Genomic DNA, 24,865 nt, shown 5'->3' with positions numbered 1-24,865 from the left:
GTTCTTGTTTTGTATTTTCTTCTTGTAGCACTTTGTAACCAGGATTTGTATTATTAAGTGTGAGAACAGGGCACTGCCGATGTCTCCGGTATTCCTCTCTTGGCCTCATTAACGCCTGACAGGGGTTCAGCACCGTGGACAGCTCCCGGCATCAGGACTGCTGGGGCAACATGCAAACTCCCGGGTGCTGTCCAAGGTGCTGAACCCTGGACAGATTGAATTGCGCATGTTGCATAAGCATTCAGGGTGCTGTCCAAATTGCTGCAGCGTCTACGCTAACATATCTGGAATTTCACAATAAAACAAGTCACATTTTCACTCTGTGCTCTTTTCCAGAATGAACCAGAGGCAGCTTCCAGGCAAGCAAAACCTAAGCCACAACTAGACTGTCAGTGATCACCTTTAACACCCTTACATTGTAGATCTAGCCTGTGTCACCCATAAAGACGAATGAGACAAACCACAGAACACCGTCAGACCGCAAGCATATTTATGACGGTGAAAATGTATGTACAAAATATATATTCAATGTCATTCAATGCAGTGGGCCCTCAGTGTGCATGCGGTCGGCAAGTCCTGTGCGTCCTGTCCTGTTCATAATTCCATCGCACAAATAGCAGAAGGTTACTGAACACGACATATAAAAGCCTATCTAGGAATAAGGGAGAATGAGCTTTCATTATTAGTAATTTGTCCTGAGGGGCTATTTTCTGTATACTGTCTCTCCAATTTGAATGTTTCTTTCCCCACTGTGCAGCGTACTGTGTAGAAGGCGGGTCAGAGCGTCAGTGTGGGAGAAATCCAGGGGCCCATCATCAGTTGCGCTGAGTGAGCCGAGCTGAGAGATGCGCGTTCACTGAGCCAGGGGAAGAAGGACCGCTACCTTTTCCTCCACCGCGCCTCACTCATAATAGCCTCCTCATCACCAGCATCTCGCCACCACGGGAAGACTATGATTTAAAATACTACGGTTTTTGGATGGAATTTTGCTCTGGATTGTTGTAATTTGCTATATTCATACATCGGCTTTATACGTCCGGAATCGTCTCTCTGCACGAAAAGGTAGGAGCAGATTAAAACTGGGATATTCGTGTTTTTTTTATTTATTTATGTAGCCTATCTCGTTTTGTCTCTCATACAGTAGGTGTTCTGTGAAGGTACTTATGCTTAAGTTTTTCTACAAGATGTATTTCCTTCTCTGTGAATTTGATGTGGAATTGGTGAGTTTGGACTGCGATGGGGATTTGACCGCAATGGGATGGTTTGGGTGGTTAGTTTTTAAGCTCCCATCCGCAGTTTATCCACAGAAGAGCGAGGTTATTTGTGGCAAACCACATCTCAAGAGACCACGTTGACTTATCAGTGCTGAAATTGTGACAAATATATTTGTGGTGAATGAGTGGAGAGCGCTGAAACGGAAAGTTTCAGCTCACTGAATCGCGTCTCTCAGTGGGGACAGCTCTGTATATGAAACCTTAAACACTAAAGCAGAAACTGACAAGAACCTCTTACGATTTACAAATGAATTCTTAAATTTAAATCCCGACACCTGATCACATTTCGCTTCGTAATTTTTTTTTAGAGCAATGGCTTGTAAACCCCTGAGCAACAGTCAGACTGCCACCGTGCGAGGAGCAGAGGGAAAGCTGGAGCGCTGCTGGAAAATCTTGCCCGCTGTTTTATTCATCGGTGCAGGACTGCGGGTCGGATTTCTAATCGGTTTTGAGCGCTTTACTTTCAATTGAAGATTACAAATGTTCAACAAACTGATATAGCCTAAATGATGATCTTCGTTGGTGATTGCACTCATTTTGTGAAAGCATAGTATTGACAGATCCAACGGGGCTTTCAATAGAGACTAACATAACTATAATTTAATTCCTGCAGAATAGGCCTGTCCTTCTGCTAAATGCAGAGTTGACTGTAACCTGGTCCACCTTCATGTTTCTCTTGATGACCATTACAATAATAGGCCTATTTAATGTATAGAGTGACATCATTTTGCTGTTAGCCTATTTTGTGAGCTATTTCGCTCATCTAAGGCATGCATGGTTAAAGGCGAGACTATTTCTTTAATAGTAAAATCAATTTTCGATTAATGTATTAACTTCATTGGGTGATAGACAGAAGGAATCATTTTAAAGTGTCCATTCATTCGTTGACATAGCTGGTGGTACCACATTGTGCTACTGGGACGAAGTTTGTGCAGTTAAAATGACCTTACCTTGGCAGACCAGTAAGATCCCCCAAGTTTTAGGCCCATTTGTCCCGAGGAACCATCTGATTTGGATTTGTGAGGTTTAAATGATTTAGATACATAGTTACACCTAATCATCAGTAAGCACACCGCTTGGTGCCCCCTAAAGGCCCTCAGGTGGTCCCTGAACCTCACTTTGTCTAACCAGTACACTAGCAGGTCCGGACACGCACGCACGTACGCACGCACGTACGCACGCACGCACACGCACACACACACACACACACACACACACACACACACACACACACACACACACACACACACACACACACACAATACCCTTGTCTGCTGTGATTGATGTCCGATTAAATCGTTCCTCCGGGCTCAAAACTTGTGATGACAGGGAGCACAGCGGGGGATAGAGGGGTCTCCAGTGCGTGATGGGGGCTAGGCTATATTACAAAACATGTCAATAACTGCAGCACCGAGGCTGGATGCATCGATGCATCATTTATGGCCAGTCAGTGACGGTATCCCGTGCAGGTCATCTCATATCCTGCTCTATTTAATAATTCAACGCATATATCCAGGAAAATATGTGCGTACGTATAACTCTATCAAGAACAACAGCTAGCTAACGTTACTGCTGTGGGTCGAGGACGTCAAGGTAGATATACCTTTCCATTTTGAAATGCGTGGCCCAATGTTTCTTGGCCTATACTACTTTTCTTTTAAAAACAAGTTTCTGTTTATGCTAGTTAAACACAGACACTTTTTAAGTAGCGAAAATAGCTTCTTAATTAGCTTTTTTGCCCCACAGTGTGGACTACAAAGGGTGCTAGCAAGCGTTGGGTTAGCTGAAGGGCATGTTTCATAACAGTCAAGAAAAGTGTCGTGTGAAATTTGACTTTTCACCACATTAGCCTCATTTAGCTTAGCCTACAGGCTAGCTAGCAGATGGACAGTTTAAACATCGCAGTCAGTTAGATATTTGAGGGTATGGACATTTAGGGCTTTCACTTGGTCACATGTCAAGTAATTGAATATTAACCACTGTTATAGCCTCATTTAAAATGTTGTATTTAGGATTAAATGTGAATGACGTTATTTTAACTTGTACACTGGAGAAAAGAAGTCCCCATTAGTGCTTTAGTTAACTGAGAGAACATGTTAGTATTGTTTGCATTTCTCTGTCACATCTATGGCTCACAGGGACACCTGAGGCCTCAGTTAGGCAATACACACAATAAGTCGTGTTAATTGAATAGGGGCCAGGGCCAATTTAATAGGAGACTGGAGTCTCAGGTTTCATGGGCACATTGGGATTTGCTTATTGAAGGAAGAGACACAGCACATAGAACAGCTCTATAGTTGGTGGGTTGGATTGACATAGCTGCGTTCGGGGTTATTTTCATCACACAGAACCTTTTAACCTCTCCGCTGTCTCACCGAGTCACTTTTAAGACAAAGACAATGATTCAGCCAGGCAACCCAGTGTTGTCAGAGACACACACATGCACACTCCTGCACAAGGACACACATGCGTGCACACACAGTACATTAGCATAGGTATCGGTTACTAGAATTCAATAGCTCGCCTGCTGCAGCAAGATTAACTATTCAGGGCAGGTGGTTAAAGGCCCTATTGTGTTGCATGGTTCTGTGCTACTGTCATGATTGGACAATGCGTTTGTCTGGTGGGCAGCCCACTGCCAAAACAATTGCAAGGGCAAAGGGCTGGAAGAGTACACACACATATAAGGTTTCGCCATGTGATCATTATAGCTCTGCTGAGCAAATTTAAATAGAACTGAATGAGTACAGGTGTAGCAAGCAAGGGCCAGTGAGTTAGTTAATATGCCATACCAGTGACATGCAGGTTTCGGTGATGGAAAAAATTGGAATATGTATTTACTGGAAGAAAATGTAAAAAATGTTAAAAGCGATGGAATTCAATTCACATATGAAGGGTCACCATCCTAACATCTTTCAGAATAGCTGTTTATGATTGTAATCCCTCAAAGACATGCAAATGAGAGAGAGTGGTGGTGGATAATTAGTCAAATTTATCAGGATCCCAGCAGACTCTTACAGATAGCAGGCTAACGTTTAAGGCTTAACACATGTTCTGGCTCACCTCAATGGATTTTTTACTCATCTCAGAATCAGCAACAGCAGTCTACTTTTACTTGTTGTGCTACCACTGTATGGGAATTTCACTTAAGCGTTTAAAACTCTGAACGATTATTTGAGTTGATCTTAAACTAAAATTGGTAATTGGTAGAAATGGAACCCTGCATAAAATGCTCGTTAACCTTTAATGAATGTTATTAGTGGTTATTGTAGTTTTTGGCCACATGGAGAGTCAAATCTGTATTGAGTGGTGCTCTCAATATCCTCTTAGAGCTTGATGTTAACTCATTGTCGTGATTTTGTTTATCTGCTGTATATTTTACTTAATTTTGTGGCACAAGATCTGCACTGCTTCCTCTATTCTTCTTTTTTAATGACATTTAATTTGGACTTAATTACACTAATATATGCTAATATAATGTAACAACACTACAAAAAGCTGCCTAAAAATGACCTCAGAATTAAATCAACACCTCTCTCACTGTGTCAATCAAAATGGAATATTTTAAGTTTCACAAATGATCTATTTGTTGCAGAGCTAATGTATTTGGATAGCATTTTATATTTTTTGTATTTTACAAGTTTATGTATTTATTATAAGTGAACCACATCACTTATTTTATTTGCAGGTGGCTCCTTTGTCATGCCAATTAACATTGAAAATCATGAACTTTTGCTCAAAGTGATCTGTTTTTTTTCTGCAGTTTTGTCAAAGGTGTGTCCTAAGCTGGAGGTCAAACCATGGGGCACGGAACTGGACCAACGATGAAGGTTATGCGCTTCAATCCAGGAAGTCGCCTCAAAGAAAAATCGCAAGATGCAGCTCTGAATCAGTGACAAAACACACTAAGGATCGCCTTCATCTTAGCACTTTCACCTGGCCACTTTGTGGGGAAATTGGATATTTTTCCATACATTTCTGCATTGACTTGGCTGAGAAGATTAGATTCCGTCCATTATCAACGTTAGAGCTGCCTCCAGAAAAAAAAAAAAAATCGGATATTGCATTCTCCTCTTGACTGTAAAATAACCTATGTGGAATATAAGATTCAGCAGATAAATCCTGGAATTTAGCCAGAATCAGGTGTTATCATCACTTTGAGGATCTATCCCCAGTTGTAACCCTCTTCTGGTGCATCCTGTTATTCTCTACGATGAATCCCAACAGCCTACCTGGTCATGTCCTCTTGCTGCTAAGTACTGTGCTGGGCCTGAGCGTAGGCTTGGAGTTTACTGGCTCTGAAGGTCAGTGGGCTCGCTACCTGCGCTGGGACGCCAGCTCCAGAAGTGACCTGACATTTCAGTTCAAGACTTCAGAATCGGAAGGCCTGCTGCTCTACTTTGACGACGGCGGCTATTGTGACTTTCTGCTTCTCACTGTATCCGAGGGTAAGCTGCAGCTTCGCGTCAGCATCGACTGTGCCGAGACCACCATCACCTCTGACAAGATAGTCAACGACAGCCGCTGGCACTTTGCCGCCATCAACAGGCACAATTTGCGGACTGGCTTGGCCGTGGACGGCCAGACCAAGACGGAAGAGGTGCAGCCCCAGAGACGGTTTATGAAGATCGTTAGTGACCTCTTTCTCGGTGGGCTCCCGGGGGACATCCGCACATCTGCAATCACCCTGCCCTCTGTCCGTGAGCTACCACCATTCAAGGGAATTATCACAGACCTCAGTTATGGGAGTAATCTGCCCACGCTCATCAATAGTCAGAAAGTACGTTTGGAGATGATGGGCCTTTGCACAGAGAACCCCTGTGAGAATGGCGGGATCTGCTCGCTGGCAGATGGAGAGACCTACTGTGACTGCTCCAAAACTGGATATGTAGGTCGATACTGCACTGAAGGTAAGAGGGCTGGCTCCAGAGCTTTCTGTGTCAAGCTCTGAATATTGATTAAAATCTTAAAATTCACAGGGATTCCTTACAAATTTAGAACGGACCTAACAGCAGGTTTACTGTCTGCCTCCAGGTAGGTATACAGTGAAAACAGATGTTACATTAACCCCTCATATTTGCTTTTTGCACCAGGTGTATATTGTTAAAGTCATCTCACAGTGTATTTCTTGACTGTTGAAAGTAGATTTAATTTCAAAATGTATGCATTGATTGCAATGTAGCATTTACAGTGTAATATATGAAGCACAAGCAGCTAGCGATACTCATGTTTTTAAAAGATGTAATGCCATTCACGCAGGACATCATGTTTCTTTGTGGGTTGTTGCTCTTACAGCTTTTTTGGTAAGTCTTCATATTTCATGTGGGAGTTAAATTGGAGGTGATGTGCTCAGCATTTCCTCTGCCTTCACAGTTATTACTTTTGATGAGGAAGCGGTGGATATGGTATTAGCTGATATGACTAAAATTACAACACTCAGTTCTCTTTTCTCCGTTAAATGTATTCAGCTCTTGCAAGGTGGTGCAGGGACCTGAAGGTACACACAGTGTTTGGATGAGAAACAACTTCATCTATTTTTCCTCTGCTTCTGTGCCAAGGTCATCTCTTTTTTGGGGAGTGTAATGAAATGCAGCTCTTTGACAATGTTCTATTCTATCTCTGCACCTTTAAAGATATAGGCATACCAAGTTTTTTTTTCCAGCTAATACTTACATATACTCTAAAATGGCCCAGTGATATAATGCAGGACCCACTTTAAAAAGTTGCCACTGGTCCTTCCCTCCATCTCCACGAAATACTAAAAAAAAACATTTTTCCTTGGACTGTACATTAACTACTTTACATTTTTGTATGCTGCTGCTGGTTAAGGGCTGCTTAACGTTAAACCTACATCTTTTAAAACATACTAATGTTTATGGCCTTAAGATGAATGCCAGCTGACGCCAAGAAAAACGTGGTACTGCATCTTCCACAACATAAAACACATTTTTTTTTTATATTTAGAAGAGTAATCCAGTGAATAAACAATTTCACTATGATCTTAACACGCCTAACTCTTTTCTTCATGTGTATGGACTGTAAAAGATAGCTTTGGGTGAACAGACCCATGTCAAATATCCTCCACTGCTGACCCACTTCCATGTCAGTCTAAAACAGACTGACATGGCTTAGGGATGACTCCATTTTGCCAAAAATCAGGGGAATGCTCACTGAATCCTATGGCACTTTTGCAAGCTATTTTAAACTGTGTCTGATACAGTTAACAAGCTAGAATTTGTCACCATTATAGCACGCATTTAGAATAACCATTTTTAGATCTTTGTGCTGAGGTTTTGCTGTATTTGGTTTCATAACATGTCCCATCATTTGCTGCTCAAACAAAGCTGTTTGGAGCCTAAATCCAAAGCGCTAGCCTGTGGCTTTTTTCAGGACAGCAGCACGCAATGTGCTGGTTGCAGAGCAGTCAAGTGGACGGACTGGACATGCCCCCTTTTCGCTTCATCCCATTTGCTCATTGCCTCTCAAACAGTCAATGAAGATGGAGGAGGAGGAGGGGGAGGTGGTCCATTTGCCTGAGAGCTTCCTGTGAGCTGTCAGGGGAGCTATTACATCCTCGTGTTAAAACAACCAAGAGTGAGCTTGCGACTCTGCCAGACAGCTTGGACAGTGAAAGACACGGTCATATCTCAGCCCCGGGGCAGAGCAAGTGCGACGAGAAAATTCAACACAGGCCTGTTGGACCCCAATTTGTCCCACGAGGTCAGCTGTTGGACAAGAACCAACTCCTGCTTACTTCCTCTCTGTCTGTCTTACCCTGCCACACACACCTCTTCTCCATCTTCTTCTGTTCTCAAGCAATAAAAGTGCGATGCAGGAAGGGTAGTCATACTAGCTCCAAGGCTGATCTGACTGCTGCTCTCCTCTGCCTTTCCATTAACTGATGTGGCTGATTGTTGATTATGCCACAGAGACAGGGAACCATAATTAGGAGGATAATGAGAACAGAGATGGCTAATTTGCCTGGAAAATGCTTGCACAAACACCACCCTCAATTGAAACTGTCTTACGGCATACTAGTGCAATTGTTTTTTATTGTTATGTCCACATGTCTACAAGTGTCATCATACTTGTTGTTCAAGTTACCCTCAAGCACCTAATGTTTTCAGGGGACATTCAGAATGATCAAACTTTCCCCATTTGCTTGCAGTTAAGTGAACAATTGCTTAGAACACCTGTCTTTGTTGGCATACTGTTGACTATGCCGTATATTAATGAGCAATGAAAGCAGTCTGTCAAACCTGTGAATATTTATATGTTACATTATCGGGCTGCATGACCCGGGCTGTGCATGCACGCACTCAGACACATTAGCATTTACAGGCGTGCACGCAAACACACACATAGCCACGGAAGCAACAAGGGCCCGGAGCTGCTCGTTAAAATGGGCAGATGGCTGACTGACTGAGTGGACTGGGCCTTGAAACTATTTTGCCAGCTGTATTCCTAATAGTAGCCTGCTAGCCCACTGGCCTAGAAGGCAAATAGAAGGAGTGGGCAGAATGAACATGTAAGATAAGAAATAAATTAAAAAAAGGGATGTGGAAGTAGGCTAGTTTGTGCCACTTGTGCTTAAAGACATCCAAATTCACACACCAATTTTTGGTGTGCATTTCTTGCATCATGAGATAGCTGCTGAAGCATATTATTTTAATTTCACCGCAGTGATGGTCCGGTCTCTCTCTTCGAGCTTCTGCAGCTCTTCCCAAACCGTCCAGCTCGGCTAGTAGCTTAGCACGACAAACGGTTGGCCATAAAACACATGTTCAGTCTCTTCTCCCTTGTGGATCAGGATGTATCGGTGTGACTAACTGTGTCAGGGCAATGAGCTGAAATTAGACACCACTCACCACTCGCTCTCCACACGTGTCGACATTGGCAGGCAAATCCGCCGCTGTAGCTTCGGCCCCATTGACGTGTGCGCCGCTGATAACTCTTAAGCTACTTCTTTCTGCGGAGTCATCTTTAAAATCGACTTGATTTAGCTCCTGTTATTAACTGTGCAAATATCAGTATCTTTTATGGTAATGATCTGGATAATGTCGCTCATTCTGTTCAATTAAATCATTGGGGGTGACATTATGAAGTCTCTCGAATACCTTAGGGTTTTCCAGTTACAATAAGATATGCATAAGGTCAAGGTTATTAAAAGCTACACTGGATTGTTTAGTGAATGTGTAGAACGATCTCCCATCCTCTGTCGCAATCCCACATACTGCATTTATAATGAACACTTTAAGGCCCCTTTTGCTTAAAAAATATTCCCTGGTTTGATGGAAGGCTAGTAATTGAAGGCTAGGGCAAGCAAACGTTAAGCAAGTGCTAAAATGGTGCCTTCAGGCTTAGCTTTGGGGATTAATAAACAGACATGGAAAAAAATGACAGTTACAATAATCTTACTATAAAAAGTAGGTCAGGGGGAAAAAAAGGAAAAAAAATGGTGCAGGGACTTGCCTTATTCCAGTGCAGAGGGCATTTGTGTCTAGTGCCCAAGCTGAAAATGATGTCTGGATTTGAGTGGTGAAGCTGCTGGTAAAATAGAGCAGGGGATTAAGCTTGGACCACATGTCCTCCACAGCACATTGGCTTGTTCTGGGCGCTGTCGCATCAAGAGAAAGGGTTTTATCTACATAGGAAAACTGAGTGTACAACACGCAAACGTGCACACACATTACGTGCACACTTATCTGGCGCAAGCGTTTGCACAGTCAGAAAACGACACGTGTGCTTCAAGCGCATACATTCAGGGGTCCTGAGTCCCTCCATTCTCGAGAGCTGGAGCTGTGCCGCTGTCCATCAGCTGGCCACTGTCTCCCTTCCCCCCACTTCCATGCTTTGTCCTTCTCTTTCCTCTGCCAATGTCATCCTTCTCGTATGGGAGGAGAAGTAGCAGCCATTTTGGTCTCCCCAAAGGAAGCAGCAAACAAAACCTCACCTCTCCTTCACCAGCTTCTTCTACTTCTATTTGTCTCTCTGCACCTCCTCTCAAATGATACTATGTATGCCCTCTGTTGAGTTTGGTAAACTTCATATTTTACAAGGACTTAATGCTGTCAGAGAGGAAAACATCATCATATCCAGTGGTGGGAAACAGGCCAGGCCTCTGTGTAGAGATCAAAGCGCAACACCGAGTCAAATTAATATCAGATAATGTGTGTTAGAGCCGACACTTAAAATGTCTAACGTAGTCTGTCTCGATTGAGATTTGTTTAATTTCCTCTTGCCAGTACTCGGTGCTCTCGAGGGGCTCTGATTACAGAAATCTCTCAATATACATTTTAGGCTACATCACCAGGTTTGAGACTAAAGAAATAAGATGCTGGATAAAAGCTCACCATATAACCACAGATACAACTGTGTCTGAATCCACACAGTGATCTTTCATGTGCCCTAAATCAAACTGCCGTGTTTGATACCCACGAGGTGTCGTCTACGGGTGAGATCCTGGTGAGGATGATTGCCGCAAGGGATCAAGTTTAATGTGTGGCTTATTTTATTTTTTGCCATGCCATACTGCGAACTGCAGGAATCCCACAGTGAGCATTCCTCTGAGAAACCACAGGGGGTGTGTTGAATTTGGGTCAGCTTTGATGAAAAAATTGGGTGAGTTGTTGGGTAAAGAGGGGCAAAAAGGGAAGGTGGAGATGAAAGATATGGGTCTGAGCAGGAGCATCCCAAGATCCACAATCCTCACAACACCATAAATCCTCATGGATTTATGTCTCTTTTTTATGTGTGTGAGGCCCTCTGTGTGATACAAGTTGCAGAATATTATGTCACTGTAACAATATTCGATATGTGTAAGAGTTGTTTGCCAAAGGTGTAATGTCAATCTGATTCCCTGAGAGGATGGGACAGATGAAGTGTTATGTGTTTCTTTCCACAGGGATTTGCACTGAAATTGTTATTTTGATCAGGCATGTCAAGGGGCACCTCTTTGGTCCTTACATGGAGCATTATGCTAAGAAGTGTGCTATGTTTTGCATGTTAGATTCACATGCAAAAGCAGCTGGTGTGTTTTGCTAATGCGGGACTTCTCTTTGCTTTCTCTTCTTTCCTGTGACAACTCCACAGCAGTCCAGAGAAAACCAGGTGAGTGCCAAGATGGACTAGTTATAGTTTAAGTTAAATTATGCCAACAGCTCTTCATTCCATATGAAGTTGTATGTAATCTAAAAACAAATGTCCATACATTCAGTTTTGAAAGGCAGGCAAAAATGTACCAGTAATCCAGTCATATAATTTATAATTGACATTTCTTCAGTAAAAAACCTGCAGAGCTACTTAATATTCACATACTACATTGCTCTTATTAGTCATTTGTCTGTTTCAACAAAAAGCTTTCAAATGCACTTGGGAAAGCTTTGCTTTTAGAGTGTTAGCCATGGTTTGCCATCGTGCAAAGCATGCATAATGACAATACAACTGTAGTATTGGTGTGTTTTTGTTCTCAAAATTTCTCTCTGTCCCTCTCTGTTTGAATTTCTCTCCTCAAGGCTTCGCACACCTGAAGGCAGAGCAAGGTACTCTGTTCTTTGTCTTTATGGAGTTCTGTTGTTTGTTTTTTTGTTCACTCACCGCCTGGCTTGGTTGTGGGGTGTAATTTTATGCTGTGTGCCTTCGCTACCTGTCCGTGTGCATTTGTGTGTTGCAATGCTCCCAGAGAAGTAAGTGTGTGTGTGTGTGTGTGTGTGTGTGTGGCGGCATGGCAAGTTCCTCATCTCACCTCATCGTCTGTCTCTCTACACTCCTGTGTCTCCTAACCCTCGTCTCACCCAGGTCTCTGTGTATTACGTACTTGTGTACTGTTCTCAGTTGCACAGCTAACATGCAGTGACACACTCCACTGTTCCTGCTCGACCTCTGCAGTGACGGGGTAGGGAAGGGAGGGAGGATGAAAAGCAGGAGGGTGGATAAGGAAATCACTGGAATTAGGGGAGACAGCTTAGAGGAAGAAGACGAGGGGCATGGGAGATAAGAGAGGGGGAAACAGGGGAATAAGTAACAAAGAGTGTCTTGGTTGGGTAAGGAGAAACATCCTAGTATCCCTTGCAATTATTTCCATAGTGGACAAATCTGCAGCACAGTATACATCCAGTAGCAAGTAGTGTGGGAAGGATACAGGAACTGTGTGAAGGCTGTGGTGGTGGATGGGTGTGTAGTGAGTCAGACTTTCATGCAGGAGTTTGCATCCCGCCACTGTCACAATGTAACATTTTGTGTTGGCTGCTTTATTTAAACCATAGCCATTATATTTAGTGCAATTGTAACAAAGTGTTTTGGTTGCTTAACCTTAGCTATACCTTTTACATCAGTTTATTTGCCATACGTGCAGTCTTTCCCAGACCTAAATGATACTGTACTCCCTATGCACATTCTTGACCTTGGTAACAGCAGTTGACCAAGGCTTTCATTCATACCACATGATCTTCTTCAGCAGATGGAGTTTGCTATGTTATCATGGAATTGTAGTTAATTTATTTAAAGTCCAGTATCCCAAAGTAGTTAAAATCATTTAAAATTATTTCTAATCATTTACAATATTTTTTCTACAAGTTAAGATTCAAATTTTATTCTTGAAACTGCAGTTAATAACGCAACCTTAACTCCAGGTTTATTGAGTAGTTGCTTTGGAGCTATGATTCTAAAAATGTTGGAATTGGAAGCGTAACGTAACCAAACATAATCTGGGATTTAGCAGAATTTTCCAATATCAACGATCTTTTTTGGCTTAAAGAAACAGTGAGCGTTCCCAGAGGCGGCCTTTAAAACAGTGACATTTTCTAAATGGTTTAATTTCCATAAAATCCCCAAGATCTCTGGATTTGCCTGCGAACATGAAGTAAATCCCTGAGTTTGACTTTAAACTTGACAAATTGTGAACTGTCTTGACAGAGCTGACCTTTTTGAGGTGGAGTCCAAAATTGGAAAAAAGCTATTACATTAGCTGTGTTGTAAACCTTTTTTCCTAATGGACTTCTTTTTCCTCCTCCTAAATAACAAGCAAGGCCAATTGAGCTTTCCTCTTTGTGCCAAACAAAGCAAGCCACAACCAATGGTGGCCACTGCACGACCCTCAAGTAGTCACCAAGCTTCAAGTACCACTTATTTTAAGAGGACATGTACCTCAATCATGCTGTCGTCTTTCTGGTGTGACCTCAGATAAAGATGAAGAAAATAGAAGAAAAACGTGCTAAAATTATCAAGTGTCCATTGTGTGCTGTTCACATGCCCTTTTCCCATTTCTTCCCCATTTGCATGATTATCAACATTTTGCATGAAAGTGTCAGTTGGCAGTGTACAGGCTTCCTTTAGACTAACAATAGCTTATCCCCACTTTTTGCTGTCTTTCTCTGGTGCTGTGCGCGGGATCACACTCTTCCCTCTTTTATCTCTACGGATCCTTTCTCCTCTCCAACAACTGTAGGTAGAAACAAAGGTACAACAATCCTTTTTTTCCCCTCTACTGTACTTGTATCTGCGCTGCTGTGTGTATGTTGTGTTGAATTTGCGCTTGTGCTGCCACTGGTTAATCATTCATTATGTGCGTTCATTAAATGTGCGCATATGCTCGCCTGTGTGTTTGAGCGAGAAAGCGAAAATCAGAGGACTCGTTGCTTTCTAGCTAGCGAGCATCCACGTTTACTGTTGCATGAAGGATGAGCAATTGAGCGAAGTGGAGTTGAAAAGAAATATGGTGTCTGGAGACTGAAGTAATTTTCACTTGATTATCACTGTCTAATACAAAATGATGAGAGTAAGCTCTATGATGGATTATTCAGTGTCAAACGGTAAATATTAATGATAAACTGTCTATTTGAAGATGGGGTGTACATGTATTTGTGTGTACAAATACAAGAGTTTGTGCGGGTGTGTAAGTGCTCAATTGGATGTGACAGTTCTGTGTCTGTTGAAAAGGAGCTGATTGGTGAATTTGACCTGACATTTGGCTTCATTTGAATGAGGTCATAGCAGTGGCCTCTGTTTATTGCAGTCGTGCAGAGAATACCCTCATTATTCATTTATCAAAGCCGTGTGTGTGTGTGTGTGTGTGTGTGTGTGTGTGTGTGTGTGTGTGTGTGTGTGTGTGTGTGTGTGTGTGTGTGTGTCCTTTAGCTGGAGGATAGTGGAAAACTGAATTATGATCACCCGTTTTGTTTGATATCAGTTTAATAGAAACTGAAACATGTCTATGATGAGACTGGCTACGTGTGTGTGCGCGCGTGCGTGAATTGCCCATGTTTACTATTCTAAACAAGCGACCGTTGCATAAGCCCCGCCTCCCTTACTTACTGTTGCTACCCCTGTCAAGCTTGCCATCCTAGCAAGACACATAATGCTGTTTACGTTAATGGGGCAGATTTACCACTCAAAGTTGTCATTTTTTTAACAAAAGATAGCCTGGCAGATTTTATCAGCACTCGCTAGCTAATTCAGCTAACGTTAGCTGCTGCATTGGTTGAAAAGTTGTCTCTGGGTAAATGTTTAATGCTTCCAGCTGGCTCCTTTTTAAAATGAGAGCCTTGTAACAGTAGTTGATGGCTTCATACATGATATCATTGTAAAAGACCGAGGCAAAAGCTCTCCAAGGCAATCTCCCAAACTGACGTAGTGTGATGTGCTCTTTGATCTTGGAAGTAACACTACGTTGCTACTGTAGAGGGTAAGATAGTTAGCCGGACATGCTAACATTTTTGCCGCTTATGTTATTGCAAAGATTATCATCAAACACATATTGTTTAATCCATTACTTTGCCTTCTTTCTTTTGTGTTTTTGGTTTTGTAAATGCTAGAAAAAAAATTACACCACCCTCTAAACTCTTTGGATACCGCGTATAGATCTTACTACAGCGGTATGGATATCACTTCTTCATGTGAAGAAATCCAAAGGTTGACAGGTCTCACTGATTACGGTTGCTAAGCTATGATTGGACAATCGCTGCTCTGGGAAAGGGCTCAGCAAACGCTCATTTGGGATTATCTATCTTGATTTGATATTTTTAAAACTTTTGACTGAAATGTGATGTGAGTTGCCTGTCTTCACTATTCTGAACCAGTTGGCTCTTTATCAGACCCTGCATTGTATTATCCCTGTGGATGGGCTAAAACCAAAAACAGAATTCCCTTACACTTGCTTCAGCATATTAGGTAGTTCTGATCCCACGGCAATTCAGTTGTTAGCACTGTTGCATAACGTAACAAGGACCCTGGTTTGACGCACAGCTCTGGCCCTTTCTATGTGGAGTCCATGGGGATTTCCTCCGAGTGTTCCAGTTTCCTTCAACTGTCAGAGGACATGCAAATCAGATGGACTGGGGCCTGTGGACACTTAAGGGGAATTACCCATAAGTTTAAGTTTGAATGATTGTCTCTGTGTCTGTATTAACCCTGCAATGATCCTTGGATAGGCTCCAGACTCTTGTGTCCCTGGAAAGGAATATTGTTTAAACACAAAACAGAGAATGAATAATAGTATCAGAATTGTGGCTAAAAAAATTCTTAATCATTCAAGATTTAAAAGAAGTTGATTCTAAAAACACATACATGTAACCAAGTCAATCTTCAGGTTACATCATTTATGACATGACTATTGAGAAATACAAGGATCATGATGTGTAAAATGTAGGGCTGTCAAACGACAATTTCTTTCTTAATCGTGATTAATCGCTGAATTTCTATAGTTAATCGCGATTAATCGCATGTTATATCACATGATTAAAATTCTATTATTTTGCATTTCAGAACTGTTTTTAAGTACATATTAACAATGGAAAGCAATGCTTACCAGTGTATCTTGATTTGGAATCAAATGAATGCAAAGAAAGTTGCTTTATGAACTTGACTTTAAGATTTGTATTTGTTTATTATTTATTTACTGTAAACAAAATAAAAACGTGTGAATCTGTCATTATTGCACAATTCAGAACATGCCAACCGTAGTACGTCTTTAAGACCCGAGTCTTCTACGATGCTGACAGGTCTGCAGTTAGTTGCCACCCGTTTTGCAAGAGCTGTAGTAATTTTTTTGGATTTGGTTTCATCCACAGGTCGGCAAGTAGCACTCTCCAAAATAGTGCTTTGCCTGAGTCCGCTAGCATCAACCTGAGTCACGTTAACTGTACTACTATGCTTAGCTCGTAGGTGGTAGCTCAAGCTTGACATGCTTCATGATATTTTAATTCGGCTTTACACAATGTGCATATGGCTTTCGACTTGTCTACTGAGCCGTCCGGGAGTTTTGGAAAATAAAAAGCGCCATTCAGAATTGTGTTGCTGCTGTCTTTCTCCATCATGCCTGCAGCAGTAGGATGTGTTACGAGGAAGTATGGCAGCTTGATGATAAGTAAAGGTGCGGCAAAGGGTCAAAATAGTAGCCTAGCTCGATTCTAGTGATTTTAGAACAGCTAAGGGGCGTTGTTAGGCACGGCGATTAATGCGTTAATGCTGACAGCCCTAGTAAAATGAGAATATGCCTTTGAGCAGGTCCCCGAGCTATTAGATTCAATGTCTCTGCAGTTGTGTGTATGTACTGTAACTGACGCAGTGGTCAGAGGGCACAGTGAGTGTGAGCACTGGGGAGAACAGACTAGAGAATAGACCCGAGAGGAGTGACTAGAGAGAGTGGAAGAAGAAGGCTGAAGGCGAAAGAGGGAGAGAAGACAGATGGAAAAAGTATAGAGTGCTGAAGATGAAGGGGCCAAGGGAGTGCGTCAGTGTTGAGAGACCATATATTTCTAATGAGAAATATGGAGCACCTTGTCATCCCTGGTCTCAAATCTGGGGCTGATGCCGCATGAACCCCGAGGCATCTATCGAGAAAGTTTTAGTCCCTTGCAATCAGCCAGGCCCCGATTGTTCTTGGCTCAGAGATGCAACTTTTTTTGATGCATAGCTTTGACGATAAAGCAAACTTTTTATAAGCCATGGCAGTGGACCAATGACTGTGCTCCAGTTAGCAACATTGCTCCAGTTAGCAACTTGCTGCACTGAAAGCTGCAGATATGTACTGTACAGTTTATTAGACTCTACTCTGAGATGTTTTCACATCACTTTTGCTCATCTGGTTGCACATTGAATAAGTTCCTTCACTGAATTTGACCTATTCTGTGCTTGACACTCCAAATGTGTCATCATCTGTTATCCAGATAATGAGATGTGATAACAGAGGCTTGCGTTTATACTTGATGGTAATTATGTGTACTTGTTAGTTTTATTATGTTGAGATTGGATATCCATATACTGTATAATGAACACTAAGTATGAAAGCAGTCAAAGACATCAGCTTTTGTATGCATCCAGATGTGATGTGCTAGAGTCCATTACATTCCAGGTGTTACAGTATGTGCCTTTCATGTGTTTACACCTTGTAAGTAACATATTGAAACAAGGATTTGTTTTTTTAACTCCTAACTATGCAGAGACAAAACATTTACAGTGTTCCTTTGGTGGTACAGTAAGTGTTGGCCGAGGTAGTGTGGTAATAAGCATATTCAAAATGAACTTTTAAAGATTTTTTAGGCAGTTTACTTATCTTTTTACAGTACTACTACGACCTGTTTGCAAATCACAGATCAAAAGCAATTCCTTAGCATATTAGCATATTTTCTGCTAACATAGGACAAACCACAAAGTGCAACACGCTCCGACCACAGTGTCCTGTTCATGATGGCCCATATTGCGCTCACTGACTTGTGACATTATTTATTTTCACCCCCATGTCCAATCACAGATGTGCTTTCAGTGGACACCTGGATGGTGTTCATCAGGATATGACAATTTAGCCCAAGGTCAGAGATGAGACTCTGTATCTACAGCCTGCAGGTCTTGCTGCCAGCATTAACTAATGAACACAAAAACTATTATACTCTATTAAATGTTTGACAAAAGCTCAATTTCGCTGCAAATTTGACTTGAATGCACAATGGGAAGAGACAAAGTATTGGTTACACATTGCAATAATGCAAATCTGAGTTAATATAAACCTTGTTGACATGGTCTCATCAGAATGTGAGTATAATGATTACACATACTGTACATAATTATGAGCCGGACATTATTGCATGCTATTGGAGAGAATTGCACTGTGCAGGATGCTTCCTTCCTGTACTCTAGATGAAACAATATGGTTTCTCATTCTGTAATGAAATGGCTTGGACTCCAGGGCCGACGGAGAAAGAGCACTGCCATAGTTGCTTTGGACATAACTTGGCAATGGGGGTGAGTCTTACTTTAGAGAGCAATCGGAGTGTGAGGAAGGGAGTGAGGAGTTGTGCCTGAGTCTAATCCCCTGCATGAAGGCTTAGGACGGAGAACTTATTCTCCCCTTCTGGAGTCACTCTCCCTAATTATCCCCTCAAAGTCCTGCTGCAAAGTTCACACAGAAGATTTTTGCTTTCTGCCTCTGTCACACTCTCTGTTTCTGTCTCCCTCCCTCCCTCTCTCTATATATTCTCTCCCTGCCTGTCACCCCTCCTCTGACTCTGGCTCCATCTTTCTCAGCCACCCTTCCTGCCTTTGTTCCACCCTATTCATCTCTGTCTGCTTCGGTATTTCAGTTAGCCTTTCTCACTTTCTCCTTGTCCTCCTTCTTACTCTTCCTTGTGTTTCTCCAGTTCAAAGTACTGTGGACATGATGAGCCTCACATCACAGGCTCAAGATGGGAGTGCTTTGCTGGTGCTTACTGCCTGTCCACAGATGCAGCCAGGCTTCAGAGGGATTTATGTACTGCTCTGACCATTCTCCTCAGACCTTTTGGTTAGTTTATTGGACTTTGCCAGTACTAAACCAGAGATATTGCTGACTTTTTCAGCATTGTTTACACAGGCAATAGTCATTGGTCATATATTATTTATCACAAAGGATGAATAACAGAAATATTATGTTTTTTGGCAAGAAAGATACTGCAGTGTATTTGCTTTGTTGCAAAGTGTACTTGCTAAGTGCGTCACGCAGTGACGTATTCTTTAATGTATGCCGATCCAGAGAGCAAATGTGATTAAACTGCTGCGGAGAGTTGATGTGTGTCGACGCTTGGAAATTGGCCAGTGGCAAAAATATCAACCCGCAATGAAGCAGGTTTTGAAGGAACACGCTGCCTGTGTGTATTGCAGTTTGGTGGCTCATTCACAAATTTCACATCTTTTGTTTGATTTGAACAAACTGTTTTATTGTTGTACACTGATTGCTACTGATTGAACAAAAAGCCATTACAGCTTACAGGGTTTTCCCAAAGTTCTTATAGCCATACTCTCATTTGAATATTGGTGATGTTCATTCATAACGTCATAAAGCTCAGAGGTTGTCAGTTGCAGCGAGGGAGAGATCAACTTAAGCCACATAGAAGGTAGATAAAGAAATCTTTAGCCAAATAATCACAAACTCACCAGAGGAGCATCATATATTTGAAGAAAATAAAAAATAAAATAAAAAAATTAAATAAAGGGAGGGAGACAACTTTGCTTAATTCGATTCCACAGAAAATCCTCAACAAAACATTTTAATGTGCATATGCATGAGAGCTCTGGCTCCTATACTATAGTACACCACTTTCTTGTGCGGCGAAAAGTTCCAATCCAGAGAGAGTTTCAGAGTGAGAGCATCAACGTAATCCTAGAAACTCACTACAACTACAACTAAACTCCTCAAGGCTACATTAGCCGCTCCTAGCATAAGACACCCCGAATCTAAGGGCGTTTTCACACCTGAAAGTCTGAACCAAGGTTCATGGTTTTTGTTACATTGTATACATTTGATCCGGTAAGTTTTGGTTTCACACTGCAGTTATGCAAGCGCACTAAAGATCTATACGTGACAAAACTACGTCCTGCCGTCATCACATACGTGAGCTGCGTCTTCAGATACTTATAATTGATTGGTTTGACGGGCTGGTTGACAGGCTTCCCCGTCCAATCGTATCCTCTCTCTGTATCAGAGTTTTTTGAACTCACTGCTGCTCTCCCCTACTGTCGCGGCTCTTTTTGTTTTGTTGTGATGTGATTTATTCAGAGACGAACAGAAACCTACACTGTACATTTACTATCACTTAAATAAACTGCTGATGTATACTCAAATGCTTTCACACTATAAACGAACCGGACCATGGTTCAGTTTGGTCCAGCCCGAGACCACCTCTTTTGATCGGACCAAAATTTGGTCTTTTGTTCCGGACCGTGGTCCGAGGCACCTTTCTCACCTCCAATTTTGGTTCGGACCAAACTGAAAAGTCCGAAAGTCCGGACCAAATGAGGTAGGTGTGAAAACGACCTAAGACCAAATTGTCGGTGGTCAAGTTGCATAGTGGGTTATGTAGGGGATAGGTTTTGATTAGAAGAGAAGAATGACTATATATACTGTTCTGCTGCATAAATTTTGACCTTTTTAAAAAAAAAAAAAAATAAATAAATAAAAAAAACTGTCCATCGCACAGTAAAGCCTGGTTCACACGGGACAATTTTAAAATTGTCGGCCGATTTTCCAATCCTGAGAGACTCCACACACGGCGATTAAAAAATCACGGGTCTAACAGTTTTGGTCGTACAGCGCGTGGTGCGCAGCACACGGCAAAATCAACACATCGCACACGAACCGATTTGACTCCCGAGCATTCCCAGGTCAGACGGGAAATCTCGCAAAATCCCTCGAGATCAGACGTGACTTCAGAGTAAACAATCATGGCGGACGAAGAGGATGCAGTGGCGATAATTTGTAGTTTGTTTTTAACCGGAAAAAAAACGTCATCACAGGTCGACGAGTTGGTCCTCCATCTCCGACGTCCACCGGACTTTCTGGTGTGCCATGCCGCCGGCTGTTTTGATTTTGTTTCCCGGTGCTTTCCTCGCCGCCTCGTCACCTCGCTTTCTGATTGGCTATACGCCACAGTCCACAGGCTGCGTGCTCGTTTGTCCCCGGGGGACACCACACACAAGGAGAAATCGGGCCAAAAAAAATCCAACATGTTGGATATCCCCGATTTGAGATCGGAGTGGTCCCGACGTCCTTCTGAGCAGACGAGAGCAGTCTTAACACACCACACACGGCAGGAATATCTGATCAGATTATTTTACGATAATCGGAGCATCCTTAAGATTGTCGGAAGGGGTGAATCGGGGCTAAAATCGGCCTAATTATCCTGCCGTGTGAACCAGGCTTTAGTGTGACAATGTTATTGAAGTGCAATGCCACATTGGTGCGGTACTTCTAACGGTCAATTAGTGGATAGTGTAAAATCTATCAGACAAACAAATGGCGAATGCTCCATAGGATACCTTTTTAGTTTATCAATTCTGTCCATATTTCACCTTATACATGAAAAGAAATGAATGGACTTGCACATTTTGGCCACCATGTTGAGTTTATTCAAATGTCAACCAGCCCAAATTCTGTTGGTGTTGACTGTTGGAAAGAATATTGCTGCACATGGCAATACTTGAGTGCTAGTAGTAACTCTGGATATCCCAAAATGCTTTTTTTCTGGCCTACATAAGTGAATTTAATGAATTGTTGCTATCATGATTAGGGCTGGGTATCGTTCAAAAAATGTCTGTACCAATACCGTGACTTTGATACCGGTTCCTAAACAATACTTTTTTTTAATACCAATTTTATAAAACAAAAAGAACAACATTACGGCTCAGAAGTTTTGATTTATTTTTCAGCTCCTACTGCGTGAGTGCCATCTTTGTGCTTAACGTAGAGTTTTTCCTGCTTATTGGCTCACTGACGCTGACACTTTTTTTCGATACTTTAGAGGCAATTCGGTCGGTGCCTAAAAATTATTGAATTTGATACTCAGCCCTAATCATGATTCACTGCTGATTTAATGCTCAAAAGAATAAAATAAGAAAAACATGTCTTATCACCACTTGCAGCATGTCCTTTCTCTAAACGTAGTCGTTACCCTACTGACCCATGATAGCGTGTTGTAAAATGATGCGTTCGTCCTTCCCTGTCCTTTTGTAATGCATGAGATAGGAACAGGCACTGTGTGTCATCAGAGGTGTGGCTTGTTTGTCTCCATGCAATGTCACAGGGGGGGCAATGGAAACGGGTTTTCCTGTTATGCCTCAGACGTTGGATTCAGAGCACCAGCTGGCACTTACTGGCCTTGGCACGCGTTGGTCGTGCTGTTGATAAACGGCTATTAATGGCCAGACGCTCCCCCTGAAATTGAGTTTAACTTTGCCTCTCCTCATTACTCAGTCTGAAGCTACGCCACAATCCTCGAGGTGGATTTCAAAGTTGCAAAAAAATTAAGGGCATTGGTCAAATTGATTTCAGCACTGACCAGCTGCTACTCAAGCAGTCCGAAAATATGTGATGTAAATACAGACCTCCTCCCAAACACCTGTGGGTTTCCTCCTGCTGCTCATTGTTTCTAAAAGGACGCTCATTGGCTGGAGTAAAAAAATGTATGGCTAAGAATTCAGCCTGAAAAGTGAAGGTAACAAGCAATTCTGTTTGCAGATCAATGCAGTATTATTAAGGAATGAAATCGATTTAGCATTGGTTTCATTACTAGTTATTAGGATCTGAGGGAGTTATCCATATCTTTCTTTTCTAATTTCCTTTACACGCTTTCCTTGATTTTTCTGCTTCGATTTACAATATGTCCTGTCTTTTTGCCGTGTCATTTCCTTTTAGTTCTGTTTTTTTTTTGTCCACCTTGTTCCTTTGTTATTGGCTTTTACTTTTCCATTTAGTTGACATAATTCTCTGTCACGTTACGTTGTGCTCTTTCTTGTCCCTTTCCTCCGGGCCACTGCCTGCATCTCTGGTTCCCTAACCCAGACATCGGGCAGAGGTTCGCGAAAACGTGTCAGCTACAGTGCACAATTTGTACCCCAACTCACTGATGCCAACCTAGCGATTGGTTATCTTTCCCTCCTTCATTTTCCTTTGGCCTTGTGCTCTCTTTACTCCTCTCCCTCTGCTCTCTCTTTCTCTCTCTCTCTGCTGCTGACCTCTGGGATCAACCGAGCAAAACTGATTCCCACTTTTCACGGATCATGAGTGCGTCAGCGGTTACGCAACAGAGAGAGAGAAAGAGAGAGATAGAGGATGTAACTGACATATTTGTCCATCTAAATTTGCATTTCTGCTTATCATCAAAAGAATTTTGCTCTCGTTTAAGCCACTTCCTCAACAAAATATTCAATATGTTTGCATGCCGTATTTGAACTATCATTATTGGCTTTGCTGCTGGGTAAACATAAAATGTGCACTGTTCGTACACAGCGTCAGATAGATCTGCTTACACACATACATAAACGTACAGCTTTATAGTGACAGAAATCGCAAACGTTACCACCATGCAGGTTTTCAGGTAAACATAAATGTTTTATGGCTCACTAGTCAAGAAACCTGCCATAAATGTATACTATACACTCTCATTTCATGTAAAATAAGCCATTACAATTAAAGAACATGGTATTCATGCAGGAGTAGTAGTATACTGAGTGAACAAATTAGGCTGAAAACTCAGGAATGTTGTGTATTGTCTGTGAAGTGCCTGAGACCTTTTGAGTAGGATTTATGCAAAGAACTAGGTTAAGATGTGGCTTGAAGGGCTGTATTGTGAGAGTCTAAGTTATGAGCGCAGGAAGGCTTAGGAATATGTGGGAGTGTGTGCGTTTGTGCTGAGTGTTTATGTGATTTTGCAGAGGGGTGACGTGTAGATATGATGGCTGCAGCCATGCATAGATGTTCACACCAGGGAGAAAGTAAACAAACATGGCAGCAGAATGCTAAGAAATGCAGCAACCACTGTTAGAGAGCACACTGGCTCTTTATGTCTGCTGCATCCTCTAGGTTACGTGTGTAAAGTTTTGGTTGTCTGTTGATCTGTTGGTTAGTTTGCTCGATACTTCAGAAATCGCTCAACAGATTCCAGTAAGATGTGGTTGAACATTTTTCATTGCAATGGGTAAAGATGAATGTGAGTATTGCTACAGTGTTGCCATTTACAAAATTAAATTTTGTTTTGGATCAAATATAAAGCACAGAAGCAAATTCCTTTCCTTGATTCTAACACCTATCCAACACAGGCCATGGTCGGCAGAATTTGCACTATTTTTGATATATTATGACCCTGAAATATTGTTTTTAAATAGTTATGTTTTACTTTTATAACCATTTTCCTGGAACTGTTTCCCTAATTCTTCTAGCTGTGGCCAGTTTGACGTTTACATTCTGTTAAAACGCAACCAAATGTATAGATAGATAGAAGTTATTTCTATATGTGTCTGTGTAGCGCTCCTGCACAATGTCTTTTAGTCTACAAAAATGTGCTGTCTCACTGTGTTGTGAACGATAAAAATAGAAATTTTCAGGCAATTACCATTTGCCGTACAAACATCCGTGCACACGTGTATCATACTTTAATTTGCAGCAGAAAGGCTTATAATTGGAAGTATCGGCAAGGAAACTCCAGCCATGTGCACAATAGACAGAAATTATCTTCAGTTGAAATTTTTCTTTTTTTTTTTTTTATCGTGCCCTCAATTAACTGGCCAGGCGAGATGTCTAAGACATTCATGTGAATCAAAAGAGATCCAGCATATGCTTAGTTATAACC

General features: G+C 41.9%; 1 protein-coding gene across 19 annotated transcripts in view; it reads left to right on the top strand.

The window, feature by feature from the left end:
• Window positions 1–777: 777 nt before the first annotated feature.
• nrxn3b (neurexin 3b) overlaps window positions 778–24,865 on the top strand; it is a 326,116-nt gene continuing 302,028 nt past the window's right edge. For 5 of the 19 annotated variants that reach the window (XM_035995714.1, XM_031287986.2, XM_031287985.2 and 2 more), the window contains exons 1-5: window positions 779–1,062; window positions 5,038–6,184; window positions 11,367–11,384; window positions 11,789–11,815; window positions 13,720–13,731. In XM_035995714.1, coding sequence (XP_035851607.1) covers window positions 5,488–6,184; window positions 11,367–11,384; window positions 11,789–11,815; window positions 13,720–13,731 — 754 coding nt within the window. In that variant the 5' untranslated portion in view covers window positions 779–1,062; window positions 5,038–5,487. Of the gene's footprint in view, window positions 1,063–2,630; window positions 2,868–5,037; window positions 6,185–11,366; window positions 11,385–11,788; window positions 11,816–13,719; window positions 13,732–24,865 lie in introns of those variants that run through there. The other 14 variants (XM_035995713.1, XM_035995712.1, XM_031287984.2 and 11 more) reach the window with 9 other exon arrangements.

The sequence above is a fragment of the Sander lucioperca genome, chromosome 19 (genome assembly GCF_008315115.2).
Source record: "Sander lucioperca isolate FBNREF2018 chromosome 19, SLUC_FBN_1.2, whole genome shotgun sequence".
Classification (NCBI taxonomy): Eukaryota; Metazoa; Chordata; class Actinopteri; order Perciformes; family Percidae; genus Sander; species Sander lucioperca.
Note: the sequence above shows the minus strand (reverse complement) of the source record. Positions and strands in the feature narration are given on the sequence as shown.